The sequence below is a fragment of the Piliocolobus tephrosceles genome, chromosome 6 (assembly GCF_002776525.5).
Source record: "Piliocolobus tephrosceles isolate RC106 chromosome 6, ASM277652v3, whole genome shotgun sequence".
NCBI classification, from domain to species: Eukaryota; Metazoa; Chordata; class Mammalia; order Primates; family Cercopithecidae; genus Piliocolobus; species Piliocolobus tephrosceles.
The window spans coordinates 1,264,671-1,278,601 of NC_045439.1; the positions used below are offsets into that span (position 1 = coordinate 1,264,671).

General features: G+C 61.5%; 1 protein-coding gene across 1 annotated transcript; it reads left to right on the forward strand.

The window, feature by feature from the left end:
* The first annotated feature begins 380 nt into the window (after positions 1-380).
* TMEM179 (transmembrane protein 179) lies at positions 381-12,985 on the forward strand. The gene is made up of 4 exons (XM_023205359.1): positions 381-936; positions 8,745-8,882; positions 10,615-10,693; positions 12,326-12,985. The coding sequence occupies exons 1-4, from the start codon at positions 506-508 to the stop codon at positions 12,503-12,505; spliced, it is 828 nt and encodes a 275-aa protein (XP_023061127.1). The 5' UTR covers positions 381-505; the 3' UTR covers positions 12,506-12,985.
* The last annotated feature ends 946 nt before the right edge of the window (positions 12,986-13,931 follow it).

The window sequence follows — 13,931 nt, forward strand, 5'->3', positions numbered from 1 at the left end:
GCTGCAGAAGCTCACGGTCCACCCCCTCCTGCCCACACCCGGCCTCACCCTCCCGTTCTCTTCGAGGATGACCTCTGTCCCAGTCCCACGGACCCCGACTCCTCCACGATCTGGCCCCTCCCCCCATACGTTGCATTCCAGGACCCCCGCAAAGGAATCACTTCAGCCTGGACTGCAAACCGCACTCCTACACCTCACTATGGGTACCTTGGGGGTGTCCTTCAACATCCCCGCCCCGCCCTCTCTCTCCTGGCTTCCTTTCTTTCAAGCTGATGAGGAACTGGGGACCCAGAGTCGGCCTGTGTGAGGCCTGTACAGGTGGCTCCCGCAGTCTTTAGAGGCACAGGGTCGGTCTCCCCAGGCCGACCTGGTAAAATTCCTGCGTCTCCCGCAGGCCGTCCTTCTCCGGCTTGGCCGGGACCAGCCTCTGGACCCCGGGCTCGTAGCCCGCGCGCACCAGGAGCTGTCCGCGGTGCTGACCGCAGGCGCTTCCCGCGCTCGGCCGATGCGCACGCGTCCCGGGAGGGGCGCGCGGGACCCGCCGGCGCCGCCACTGCGCAGCCTCCCGCGGGCTCCCCGCCCGGCGCAGCCTCCCGCGGCCTCCCAGCCGCCGCTCTCGCCCGGGCCGGCCATGGCGCTCAACAATTTCCTTTTCGCGCAGTGCGCCTGCTACTTCTTGGCCTTCCTGTTCAGCTTCGTGGTGGTGGTCCCGCTGTCCGAGAACGGCCACGACTTCCGCGGCCGCTGCCTGCTCTTCACCGAGGGCATGTGGCTGAGCGCCAACCTTACGGTGCAGGAGCGCGAGCGCTTCACGGTGCAGGAGTGGGGCCCACCGGCCGCCTGCCGCTTCAGCCTGCTCGCCAGCCTCCTGTCTCTGCTGCTGGCCGCCGCGCACGCCTGGCGCACGCTCTTCTTCCTCTGCAAGGGACACGAGGGGTAAGTAGGGGCCGCTACCGGCGCGGCGCCCCTTCCATGCCAACAGCGCCCCTAGACCCGCCTCCCCAGGGAGGCGCGCGAGTCCCTCCGTCTCTCCGGTAGCTCCGAGGCCCGCAAATGTCAACAATCGGCCCTCACCCCCTCCATGCAGACCGCCCTTTGTCTACACACACATCTAGGGACCATGACGACCACTGGTCCTGCATACAAGGCCAGTGCCTCCTTCCCCAAGTGCGCATCACCTCCCGCTTCCGGACATCTGCCTACTTGGGTTGCAGATGTTGCACCGTCATCACCGAGCAGGCCTGGACCTTCCTGGGCGGGCTCAGCCGGGCCACACTCGCCAGGACCGGCGACAGCTCCCAGCCGGGTCTAGGGCTTGCGCTGGGCTCTCCAGGTCCCAGTGACAAGGCTACTGGGGAGCCCCACCCGGCACCATCGCCCCAGGGAAGGGACGGCAGACGGCTGTCTGGAGGGGAGCCACCCAGGCACACCTCGAGCTCAGGCCTTGGTTCATGGAGAGAGACGGCAGGGCGAGGGCTGTGCCTTGTGGGCTCAGCGCCTTCCTCATCCTGGCCTCCATTTTCCTCTTTCTCTTTCCTGCTCCGGCAGGATACTGGATACTGGAGCCTATACAACCTGGTTCACCTGGGGTGCAGTGGCACCCTTAGCCAGTGGCGCCCTGGGGGCCCTCTGGGGGCCCACCCACTCCCTCTGTAGGGGCCCTTTGCGGGCTCACCCACTCCCTCTGCAGGTGCTCTCTGTGAACCCGCCCCCCCCCCCCCCCTTGCCCCCCCCCCCCCCCTGTGCGTCCACCCGCCCCGTCTGTGCTCCCACCCACCCCCTCTGTGCGCCCACCCACCCCCTATGTGGCTGCCCTCTATGGACCCTCCCACTCCCCTGGCGGAGGCCTGCTGTGCCCAGGAGCAGCCCGAGATCCTGCAGAGGTTCCGGGAGAGCACTCATGAAACCCAGGCTCCTCCCAAACTCTGCCCCCACCCCCATCCTTTGTTGTAGGTTTTCATTCCCTGCCGGCAAGTGGGAGATGAGAAGGACTCAGAGGGGTGCTGGTGGCAGGAGTGGGGAGGCCCTCCTGTTGCCCACCCCCTGTGAGCCCACCGCTTGGTTTTGGCTGAGAGAGGGGCCAGAGAGGGGAAGAAGAGGGGCTCCAGGGAGAAGGGAGGGAGCCAGGGCTATGCCGAGTGGGGCTGTAAAATCTGGAGGAGGGGTGAGAATCCCAGCGCCTGTGGGTAGGAGCGCCCTGGGGCTGCTGCAGCACAGTTCCACCAACTGGACTTAAACCCACTTGTCCCACCACCCGCTGCCTCTTTCCGCACAGGGCATCTTCTCTCTGCTTCTCTGTCCTCCCTTTTTTTACAGGGACCCCAGTCACTGGATTCAGGGCCCACTCTAAACTCAGGGAGATCTTATCCTGAAATCCAGAGCTTAATTACACCTGCAAAGATGCTATTTCCAAATAAAGTCACAATCACGGGTACCAGGGGTGGGACTTGGGCATAACTTTTGGGGGACACCATTCAACCCACGACACTAAGGTTCTGGGTGGCGGTCAGTAGCAAGCTGGCTGTCAGCCTGGGAGGACCCCGGTACTGTGGGGCCATGGACCCAAATTGTGTGACTGGAGCCCTGCTCAAGGTGGGGTCAGGCCAGGTGCAGGATGGTGTCCTGTCCATCTGCAGCCGTCCTCCTCCCCTAAGCCCCCTCCAGGGCTGCTGTCCCAAGAAGAGGCTTGAGACATCATCTGCACACATGTTGCCAGACCCAAGAGTTACCCAGTGTGTGCTGTGTGTGCAGGGCAGGCAGGTGGAAGTCTCCCTGAATGAGACATGGCGTGAAGAGGGAGTGGGACAGCCAGCGAGTAGGGTCAGCTTCCCAAGGCTTGAGGCCCTTTAGTCTCGGAAGCTGAGGGTGAAGCGGCAGGCCAGGTGGGGCCACAGTTGGTTCATTGCTCATGCACGTCTTCCCTGGCTCTTGGGTGTCCATCAGGGTGCCTGTGGTCCAACTGGGGCTGAGGGGGGTGGCTCTCTAGATAGGACCCGGCTCTGTGGTCGGAGTGATGTGAGATTTCATAGGGGGTTCCACCAGAGGCGGGGGGCAGGGAGAGGGGAGAAAAGAGCCCCAGAGCTTGCAAGACGGGAGTCCAGGTCGCACAGGAGTCCAGGTCGCACAGGGGTCCAGGTCACACAGGAGTCCGGGTCGCACAGGGGTTGGGGTCGCACAGGAGTCTGGGTCGCACAGGGGTCCGGGTCGCACAGGGGTCCGGGTCGCACAGGGGTCGGGGTCGCACAGGAGTCCGGGTCGCACAGGAGCCTGGGTCGCACAGGGGTCCGGGTCGCACAGGGGTCCGGGTCACACAGGGGTCCGGGTCGCACAGGGGTCCGGGTCGCACAGGGGTCCGGGTTGCACAGAAGCCCGGGTTGCACAGGGGTCCGGGTCACACAGGGGTCCGGGTCGCACAGGAGTCCAGGTCGCACAGGGCGTGGTCTATTTTGCACACACTGGGCCGCAGACCCAGGGACGCCATAACAGCAGCTCTGCCTCTCGCTGTCTCACGGAAGGTGTCTGTCTGTCAGCCCTGGCAAACTGCCGGCACCATCTCCTTCCAAAGGCAGAAGACAGGTTCCTGGGGAGTCTTCAGGCCTTCCCAGCACTCTTTGTGGCATTCCATCCTCCCACTGGGTGGAGCCGACTGGGATGCAGGCCGACTGTGCGGCCTCTGCCGCAGCCCTGCCGACCGGCCCATATGGGATTTAGGAAGCCTTGGATGACCTGGTGTGCTCAGGGCCTGTGGGGTTAGGGTGAGGGTTAGGGTTGTTGAGGGGGTCTACATTGTGGAGGCTCACCATGGCCTTGACCCCACTGGAGGTCAGGCGTGGGCGACTCCTGCTCTCAGGGAGGGGGCCTGTGGTGGAGCATTTCAGGTTCAGCCCCTTTGCTTCAGTTCAGGGGTTCACCAATCCTCCCACCACTGACCTCTGCCCAGCCGGCTCTTTTCCAGGGACATGTGCCCGTGTCCTTCTTGGCCATCAGGAATTAGTGGCTCAGGTCACGTGGTCATGTGGCCACCTGTCCCCACCTCATGCACCGCACAGTCCATTGGCAGACGGCTTGTGCGATGACATCTGTCCAAAGTGTCAGCCCTCCACTGAGTTCTGGTTGTAGGCGTAAGTTAACGCTCTCAAGAGCCATCTCAGGCCATAGGTTCCCACCCTAGGGGACCTACGGCTGGGTGAAACCAAGGCAGGCATGCACCTTATTCATCTCTGTGTCCTTAGGGCTGAGCACAGGGGATGGTGCATAGGAGTCACCAGATAAAGTTTGTTGAATGACTGACAGAAAGATGCTTGGGTCCTGAGGCCTGCTGCCTTGTGGTCACTCACCTGGCCCTGATACCTGTGCAGACTCAGTTGTCTGGCCAACAGGTCCACCCTTCAGACTTGCCATGTCAGGAAATTCCGGACCCCTGGGAAGACTGGGTCTGCAGGGCCCGGTGACAGAGGGGCCAATTCCAACTCAGTTGTTGCTCCAGCTACATAGACTAGGCGAGCAAGTCCAGGTCGGTAAAGGGGACTCAGGACCAGCAAAGGGGCTGAGACAGGCCTTTATAGGGAGCTCCTGTGGTGGAAAAAGGCTCTCAGGGCCATCAACGGCCACTGGACATCCAGCCCATGGAGGAGCCTGCTGACCCCATCAGACTCTGGCCGCTAGAGGGCTGGGCCTGGTTAGGACGGCACACGCTCTAATCCTCTCAAGTGGACTCCACCTTCAGGGGCCACCCAGCTGCCCTCCCGCCATTGGGAGCGCAGGGCCTGTTTGAGATCTGTTTGAGGGTCACACGGCAGGTCCAGAGCTTGTGGAGCAGAGGCCATGTGTCAGGTGCCAGCTTCTTCTTCCTACGGGGGTGTCTTTCATGCAGAGTCCAGGCCCTGAGAGCTCGTGCCCAGAAGTGTGAAAATTAGAGTCTGGGGGTTGGCTTTTGCAGAGTGGTGTCATCTTGATGCTGCCTTATTGGCTGCTGATTGAATGAATGGAATGGCACCTGTGCTTCAGGGGCTTGACATTTCAGGGCAGAAGGGTTTGCTGAGGCAGCCATGGGCCTGGGGCGGCTGTGCTGAGAGGGAGCATTGAGGACGTGGGCTGGCAGCAGTTTGTGGTTGGCAGGCCAGAGGGGCACTCATCTGCCTGCCTGGCTGAGCCTTCACATTGCTGGGCTTTCCAGGACAGTGGTCACCATGGAGATGGCACATCCTGGCAGCGCACCCTGAGCGGCAGTGAAGAGAGAGGGTTAACCCTGTGTGTGCTGGGCTCCTGTTCCTGACCACTGTCCTGGCCTGGCCTTGGTGAGGGAGGGGCTGGGTGGCCCTGTGACCTCTGGGGAGCTGGATCTGAGGAGGCTCTGGACACATCCAATTCTTCAACAACCTAGAGAGCCCGGGCAGGATCCCTGGAAACCAAGCAGAAAGGAATGAGAGGAGCAGACCGAGGCTGTCAGCTGGCAGCGGCCCCAGCCTGGGTCCCTTCCCTATCTTGTGGGGAACTCCTCCATCTGGTCATGGGAGAAGACTCCAAAATCGGGCCCATTTCATAGAGATGTGGCTGGATGTCTGAAGTCTCCAGATAATTGGCTTTTCTGTGTGTTGGAGGTTGTATTGTGGCCCGTGCTCAGCAGTGGGAAGGGGACAGTGGGTCGCCTGGGCCCAGAGCCTCTGCCGTATCTCAGGTGCGCTGGGCCAGGTATTTGCAGGCACTGGGGTCTTTCAGGGAGACCTTGCCCTTAGGGAGCCCGGCCACTCAGGGAAGCTTAGGCCGTGCACGTGCCTGTCTAGAATTCGGTATACTAAGATGTGGAGGGTGCTGCCTCACCCTCCCGAGGGGGATTGGGATGTGGCACTGGGTAACAGGTCCTAGCCCGACCTCACTGTCTGCACTGTGGTCAGCCTGGCCCTCCAGGGAGGTCTCTGGGATGACCTGTCAGGGAAGTCTAGGAATGCCAGGTGCCGGAGGGTACCCCTGCTGGACCAGGTCCCTGGGAGGACCGCAGGAGGGCTGTCCGGCGGGTGGAGGGCGGATGTGCCCTGCGGGAGCCTGGCTAGGGACTGTCCTCTGCCCCCACGCCAGCACCATCCAGCGGGCTGGGTTTGATGCCAAGCAGCTTCCTTGCCTCTGGCTGTGGAGCTGACCCTGGCCATGCCTCGCCACCACCTCCTTGGCTGCGGTGGAGCAGCTGGTCCAAGGCTGCAGTGGTGGAGTCGGCTTACTGTACCCCACTCTGTGACTATAGGCCCCTGGCCCCTCCTTTTCATCCCCAGGCCAGATGGATTTTGGAGTTCAGAACTGTGTTCTCAGGGTCGCAGCAGCAGCAGATGGCTCACCCGAGGAAGGGTAATTGAAGGAGGGCTGGTTGACAAGAGATGAAGTTGTGGGGTTCCTGCAATCAGTGGAGGTGGTACTGTCCCCATCCCTGGCTAATGGGACCTGGACAGGTGGGTCACCTGGAGAGCAGCAGTGACTTTCAGTGGAGGGACCTGGTAGCAAATTCCCACCTTGCTTCCCCACCCTCCCACCCCATTGCCCAAACCCAGCTGGAAGCCAGAGGGCACGGGGTCATTGCCATGGTCCGCACCTTTCAGCCTCCAGACAGAGAATGGAGAAGGAGACGCACTGCGAAGAGCAGGCGGGAGACACTGGTACACGGTGATTCAGGCTGGGACTGGGCTGATGGAGCCAGTCCCACGTATGACAGCTCTGAGACTCCCAGCACACTGGGCCAGAGAGGGACCGAGAATGACCCCGCACCCATCCCGGCAAACTTTTGCCACTGCTCTTTCTGTCGTCAGAGAGCTTTGGATGTGGCGCTGCGATGGGGGTTGTGGCTTGTCTACTGGCACATGGTACCCACCCTCCAGCCCTCTTTGACCGTGAGGCCTGGGCAGACGCTCGATCACCCCCCACGCATAGGTGTATGAGTCCTGCTGGTCCTGCCCTCTTTGGAGTGGTTGTTGGGATCACAGCTCATGGCTTTAAGAGTGTCCCTGTGTCCTCTCCCCTTGTCTGGGACTCCTTGGGGTGGCTCAAGCCCTCCCGTTCCTGGGGGATGGTTCTGCTGTCAGCCCAGCAGTCACCAAAACTGTGGCTGGGGCTGGAGCCAGTGGATGGGTTCCTTGGAGGCACCAGATGTTACAAAGTAGCCTGGTGCCACCTGCTCTGAGTTGGGTGCTGTGGACTGGGTTTATCCTCAGCATGTTGGCTGGGGCACCTCCCGGGGCCAGGAGTTCGTCTTTTGTATCACTCTGCCCTCTGTGCCCAGCACAGGGCAAGCGGATACTCAGAAAGTGCCTGCTGAATGAACGAATATATGAACAGGCAGCGCGCTGGCCTCCACATTGCCTCATCAGCAGCTGCTGGGTTCGGATGATGGTGGCGTTGATGTTTTCTTGGCTGAGATTCCTGGGAGATCTTGTTTATCCAATGATGACTGTGAAGCCATGTCGTGGGTCACCTACCTTAGATCCAGCGTGCTGACAGCACGCAGGCAAACATCCAGCCTGCTCATAGGTGAGAGGCGGGAGCAGTCCCTGCTCAGCCATGCTGCTCGTGCTGATGTCTGCCTGGGAGGAAGGTCCCCTCGGGGCTCCCACTGGAGGGACAGCCCCTATCCCACCCCACGAGCCTCCGTGTGCATTCCAGGCTGAGCCCACGCCAGGCCCATTCGAAGGACTTTGAGTCTTGTTGGAGCAATTCAGAGATGGTGGACGTTTGCATGCCAGGCAGGAGGCCCGGGTGGGGTGGGTGTCCCGACCACGTGCCCGGTATCCTCAGAAGAGGAAACATGAGCCTCCTCTGAAAGCCATGGCCGTGTGCGCCCTGGCAGAGGCCTCAGACCGGGGCCGTGTGACCCAGCCCTAAGTGAGCTCCTTCCTCATGACCCCGCCTCCTGTGCTCCCCATGCTCCGGCCCTGGTCAGATGGGCCCAATCACAGCCCGGCCTTTTAAGTTTAAATGGATAAACCAGAGTCAGCCCATCAAGCAAGTCCTACCAGGGGTCCAGGCCACGCGCTGATGACCTGCGGGTGAATGGATGCTCTCAGCACCACAGGCTGGGGGCTTGTAAACAACAGGCATTTACTGCTCACACTTCTGGAGCCTGGAGGGCTGGGATCCAGGCTGGGATCCAGGCTCAAAGCCTGCTGAGGGCCCGTTCCTCTCCCTGTGTCCTTATCTGCTGGGAGCTTGGCGGGGTTTCTTCTAGGACGGCGCTCATTTCATTCGTGAGGCTTCACCCTCATGACCTCCTCTCCTCCCAAAGACCCCACTTTCTAACCCCTCAGCGGGCTGTGACATAAGGATCTGGGGGGACACAAGCACCTGGGCCAGAGCTGCTGGTGACTGTGGGTGGGCGGCTTTGGAAGGGTGTCATTCATTTCCACCCTGGGTGCAACCTCTTTTATGAAATGATGGGGACCAGGGTTCCAGGTCCTGGGTCTTTGGGAAGGTGTGACCTGCAGCCTAGGGTGGGCACGTGGAGCTGCCCAAGGGACTGCAGGAACGGGGAGCAACCCCTCGAGGCCCCACAGGGCCCAACCCAGGAATCCTGAGGGTCTGGGGGTGCTGCTGGTGGGGGTTGCCCAGGAGGTGGCCTCCTGTTTCTGGCTGCAGCCTGGGGGCGGGGATCTCCTGGGTGGTGGTGTCCAGTGAGCCTGCCCCTCCTGTCTCTGGCTGCAGCTTTGCTGGGGGGTCTCCCGGGAGGTGGCGTCCAGTGAGTCTGCCCCTCTTGTCTCTGGCTGCAGCTCCTTCTTCTCCGCCTTCCTGAACCTCCTGGTCAGCGCCTTCGTGGTCTTCCTGGTCTTCATTGCCAGCACCATCGTGAGTGTGGGCTTCACCATGTGGTGCGACACCATCACCGAGAAGGGCACCGTAGCCCACAGGTGCGCCTGCCCCACCTGCCTCGGCCTCAGCCTCGGCCCCACCTCCCCTGAAAACCCCTTGACACCCTGCCCTGCTCTGGGCGATCTTCCGTCATGAAGCCCATCCTGAGTCTGCGGTCCCTGGTCCCGCTGTGCCCCTGCCTCCGTATACCTGGACAGCCCCTTTCCTGAGACCTGCCCTGCAACACTGATACCTTCCTGCTCTAGGAGCCGGGAGCATCACACGTCACACACGAGCGATCATCCCTAGGGCTGAATATGGCCAGGGGTGGCTCCAGGTGGTCAGAGACTGCGGCTGCCCCGTCCTTGCCACCAGGACTTGCGTGACAGATCCATGCAGCATGGCCCCAGGTCCTGGGAAGCTCGATGTGACCACATAGCTGGAGACCCCTGGGCTTCTGTCCTGTGCTGGCTGCATGCGAGAGCCCAGGGAGAGCATTAGGCTCAGGGCTTTGGTCCCCAGGGTGTGGGATTTGGAAGATGGTGGAGGGGACGGGGATGGTGAAGAACAGGAGCAGAGAAAGCTTCTGGTAGGGTGAGGGCCAGCTCCCAGGCGGGCTGGGGATGAAGGCCTTTGAGCCATGGTGGTCCCTCTGGGATCTTAGCAGGGGCATCATTTGGCTTGTGGGGGGCCCCAGAGTGGAGCACGGTGACTGCCTGCCCCCAACAGTGGGATGCCCAGCCCTGAGGGGCACCATCCAGTGCCCCAGGCCAAAACCCTGGAAGACAGGAACCCTCCAGAGTTTCCACGTTCTTCCTTTAAGCAAACCGAGACCTGGAACCCTAGCATCTGCAATAGATGGCAGCAGAGCCACAGGGCTCCCTGCCTGTCTGTTCCGTGCCTCCACTCTGGGGTACCTGGGGCACAAACCAGAGGAAAGCGTGAGCACCTGGGCGTGTGGCCCTGCAGGGCCTCCTGTGCTGAGCTGTGCCCTGTGCCCCATCCTGCACTGTCCCAGCTCTGCCTGCTGGCTCTGGCCACCTGTTTCCTGAGAGCGTGGGCAACCCCTGGTACACAGGCAAAGTTTCCTTGGCCTCACGGACACCGTTTCCAGCCCTTCAGCCCCTCCAGGGAGTGCGGGGGCTGCTGGGCTCCCTGTCTCTGGCACCCTGCTCCTGTCAGTGTGTCCTGGCTTTGTGTTTTATGTTGGGGGTGCAGGACACCGGGAGCCCAGGCCTGGACCACTCCCGGGCCCTCTGACGCCCACTGCCTCCACAGATGCCTCCGTGATGGGGGCAGAGCCTCTGGGCAGCGTTGGTGGGGACGCCACCTCCATCTCTGTGTGGCTGAGGCAGCCCTGCATCTCCTGCCTCTGAGACCCTGGGACCCTCAGAGTGTAGAGCATAGGGGCAGAGGGTCCGGGAGAGCAGAGGCTGAGCTGGTGTCTTCCAGCTGTCCAGGGCCAGGATGGGAAGGGGCCTGGCCTCTGAGACCCCATGACCCTCAGAGTGTGGGGGATGGGGTTAGAGGGTCCGGGAGAGCAGGGGTCGGGCTGGCATCTTCTGGCTGTCCAGGGCCAGGATGGGGAGGGGTCTGGAGGTTTCCTTTCCTGAAGGCTGTACTGCTCCATGGTGGAGGCCTCGAGGCCGATCCCCCGTGGTGTCCTCGGAGACTCCCTGCTGCCCCCAACCATTGTAGGGCAAAGTTCGTGCCTCTCTGGCCAGCGGCTCAGCCATGTCCTGCACTGGCTGTCCTGGTGGTCACCTTCCACCCTACGTCCTGCTGTTTTAGCTGTGAAGAGCTTCAGGACATCGACTTGGAGCTGGGTGTGGACAACTCCGCCTTCTACGATCAGTTTGCAATTGCCCAGGTAGGGGCTCTGGGCAGGAAGGGAGGCTTGCAATGCTGGGAATGCTGGGAGGGGGGCATTTACTGCTGGACACTCGCTGGGCTCTCCCCTATCCAGAGGAGGAGGCAGGCTCCTGTGTAGATAAGGTGGTTAGCAACGGGACCAGGCAGTGGGAGCACCCGGGAAGGCTTCCTGCAGGTAGGGGAGGGCTGGGCTTTTGTAGGTGGGTTTGGGGAAGAGACGGCCACAGTGGGTTAGAATCAGGAAGTGGTAAGGCCCTGGAGTCTGGAGTGAGAAGTGTTGGAGGAGATGGTGTCAGAAACGAAACCAGGCATCAGATCCTGGGGGTCCAGTGCAGGGACAAGGGCCTTGGACTTTGGTGCTAGCGGGAGGTGAGCCTGTTCAGGTCAGTGCTGGAGGCTTAGGGACGTCCCCTAGCCTGAGGGATGCTGACACGGAGTCCAAGGACATCCCCTAGCCAGGGGGACGCTGACACGGAGTCCAAGGGACGTCCTAGCCAGGGGGACGCTGACACGGAGTCCAAGGAAGGACGCAGGGGATCCCACTTGGGAAATCAGAAGATTTGCTACCCTACCCTTGTATAAGCTGCGTCCCCTGCCCCCTAGGAGACTTGGTGGGGGACCGTGCTGGCCCCCACTCTGAGGGACCCTATTTGCTGAAATGCAGACATGTGGGGACGCATCAGTGGTCTGTGAGGGCCGGAGGGGGAACCCTGGAATTGGGTTTGCCCCTTGAAGTCTGCAGGTGTGCCCCAGACAGAGATGACGCAGAGGAGGGGTGCCGGGTGGGGGTGGCTGAGACCAGACACCTGGCTCCTGCCAGCACTGATCAGGGCCCACCAGCTTCAGATCCAATTCCGGACCCTAGACTGGCCTCTGAAGGCTCTTGCTGGCTGTGGCTGGCTGAGGACGCTTCTCCTGGCCAGGAACCCTCCAAGGGTGCTGGCCGTGGCCTGAGGACGCTTCTCCTGGCCGGAACCCTCCAAGGGTGCTGGCCGTGGGTGGGTCTGAGTGTTCTTTGCTGAGATGAACTGGATCTGTCAAAGACACTTCCATGCAAATTTAGTGAGTGGAAGAGGCCTCAGGCCTAATTTGTGCCAATTGGATTAAGGTGTGAGTGCAGTCTGATGACAAACACGCTCAAATGAGAATCAGCTTAATGTGGCTCAGGCCTGGTTCTGATTAAATTGTTTCTCCTTCAACTGTTTGGAAACAGCGGCTAAAGGTCAATTTATTCTGGTGGTTGAAGGAGCCTCCGCTGTTTACCCGCCCTCCTTAGAGCCCACAGGCCCGAGCTGCTGGAGGAGAAAGCGCTCGCCACTGGCCACTGCCCCTCCCCAGGGCCTCTGGCTGGCCTGGAGTTGGGTGGGTCTGAGTGCCCAGGGCTTTTGCTCCAGAGTGGGTTCTGGGAGGGGCGCAGGTGCTGGAAAACCATGCTGGCTGCAGGAAAGAACTCAGAAGCTTGATCTTGGGCAGGGTCTTCAGGATCCGGCCCTGCCCCATGTCCTCAGCCTCCTCCTTCCTCTGAGTCCCCTCCTTTCCCTGCAGAGCAGAGCCTGGGAGCTGGTGGGAGGGGGGTGCGCTGACAGCGGACCCCCAATGGCCTCTGACCCTGCCTCTGCCCTCTGTGCAGTTTGGCCTCTGGGCCTCATGGCTGGCCTGGCTGGCCATCACCACGCTGGCCTTCCTGAAGGTGTACCACAACTACCGTCAGGAGGACCTGCTGGACAGCCTGATCCACGAGAAGGAGCTGCTGCTGGCCCGGCCGTCCCCACGCACCTCCTTCCATGAGGAGAAGAGCGCCGTCATTTAGGCACGGCGCGGGCAGGGGAGCTGGCCCCTGACCTCCTGGCTGTGCTTGGGGGCGTGGGCCTGCCTGGGGAAGCAGCTGGGGGGCTCTGCCTGGGCCCTGGCCACATGCAGCCCTGCGTGTGTCCCCTCGAGCGTAGCGAGGTGAGCGCCCCAGTGCCCACTTGTGAGCCTAGCAGTGGACTGGGTGGGTGCTGGCTCCCTAATGAGGATGGTGCAGAGAGACTATGGGTGTGGGGCGGGGGGTGGGGGGCACCTCCAGGCCTCGCACAGGGCCCCATGGCTGTCCCAGTAGGACCTGACTGGCCAGCCTGGGTGGAGGGTGTCCAGCTGGTCTCCCCCAACCCTGGCCAGATGCTGTCTCCATGCCAGCTGGCCCAGCGGTGGCCAGACGTCACTCAGCCCTGAACGAATTCTGCATGAATTCTGCCATCCAGGCAGTGGCTACGTGTGGGGAGGAGCTCACGGCACCTTCCAGCCTCTGACCCTGGGTTGGCCCCTCCCCGGCTGAGTCCCCCTCCTGGGTGGGTGCCATAGGCCTGGGAGACCCCGTGGCCGGGCTCAGGGAGGCTTCTGAGGCCTGTGAGTTCGCCTCACTGTGTGTGGGTCCTGTCTGTGCTTGGCTGAGGGGCAGGGAGGTGGTAATCTGGGCTCCACAGAGTCAGAGGCATCATCTGGTTGGGGATTTGGGGGGCACACTTGCCACACAGAGGATTGGGCCAGGAGCCATGGCAGGGGCCTGTGTGTGGGTGTGTATGGGAGGATGTGATTCTGTGAGTGCCCTTGTGCATGGGAGGGTGTGATTGTATATGTGAGTGCATGAGAGGATGTGACTGTGAGTGTGCATGTGCGCGTGTGACTGCATGTGTGGGTGTGACTGTAGGTGTGACTGTACATGGGAAGGTGTGACTGAGTGTGCATGGGAGAGTGTGATGTGTGCATGGGAGGATGTGAGTGTGCATGAGTGTGCATGTTAGGGTGTGACTGAGTGTATGTGAGGGTGTGACTTGTGTATGTGAGGGTGTGACTGCATGTGAGGGTGTGACTGAGTGTGCATGTGGGCGTGTGACTTGTGCATGTGTGGGTGTGACATGTGTATGTCAGGGTGTGACTGTTGTGCATGTGAGGGTGTGACTGAGTGTATGTGAGGGTGTGACTGAGTTTACATATTAGGGTGTGACTGAGTGTGCATGTGAGGGTGTGACTGCATGTGAGAGGGTGTGACGTGCACGTGAAGGCTTGATTGTGAGTGTGCATAGGAGGCTGTGAGTGAGTGCACGTGAGGGTGTGACTGTACCTGTGGCATGAGTGTGCATGTAGGGCATGTGGGGAGGAATGTAGGTGAGTGCCCGGGCGCCTGGGCAGGTGTGTCTGCACAGTGTGTGGCATGTGCATGAGGAACTGCATGTGAATGTGCGTGTGTTGCATGT

What these genes read in the sequence shown, in the direction of transcription:
- TMEM179 (XM_023205359.1), top strand. Translation starts at nt 506, where the DNA reads ATGCGCACGCGTCCCGGGAGGGGCGCGCGGGACCCGCCGGCGCCGCCA. An exon ending in CTCTGCAAGGGACACGAGGG is followed by an intron (nt 937 to 8,744) that starts GTAAGTAGGGGC and finishes CTCTGGCTGCAG; the next exon opens with CTCCTTCTTCTCCGCCTTCC. An exon ending in ATCAGTTTGCAATTGCCCAG is followed by an intron (nt 10,694 to 12,325) that starts GTAGGGGCTCTG and finishes CCCTCTGTGCAG; the next exon opens with TTTGGCCTCTGGGCCTCATG.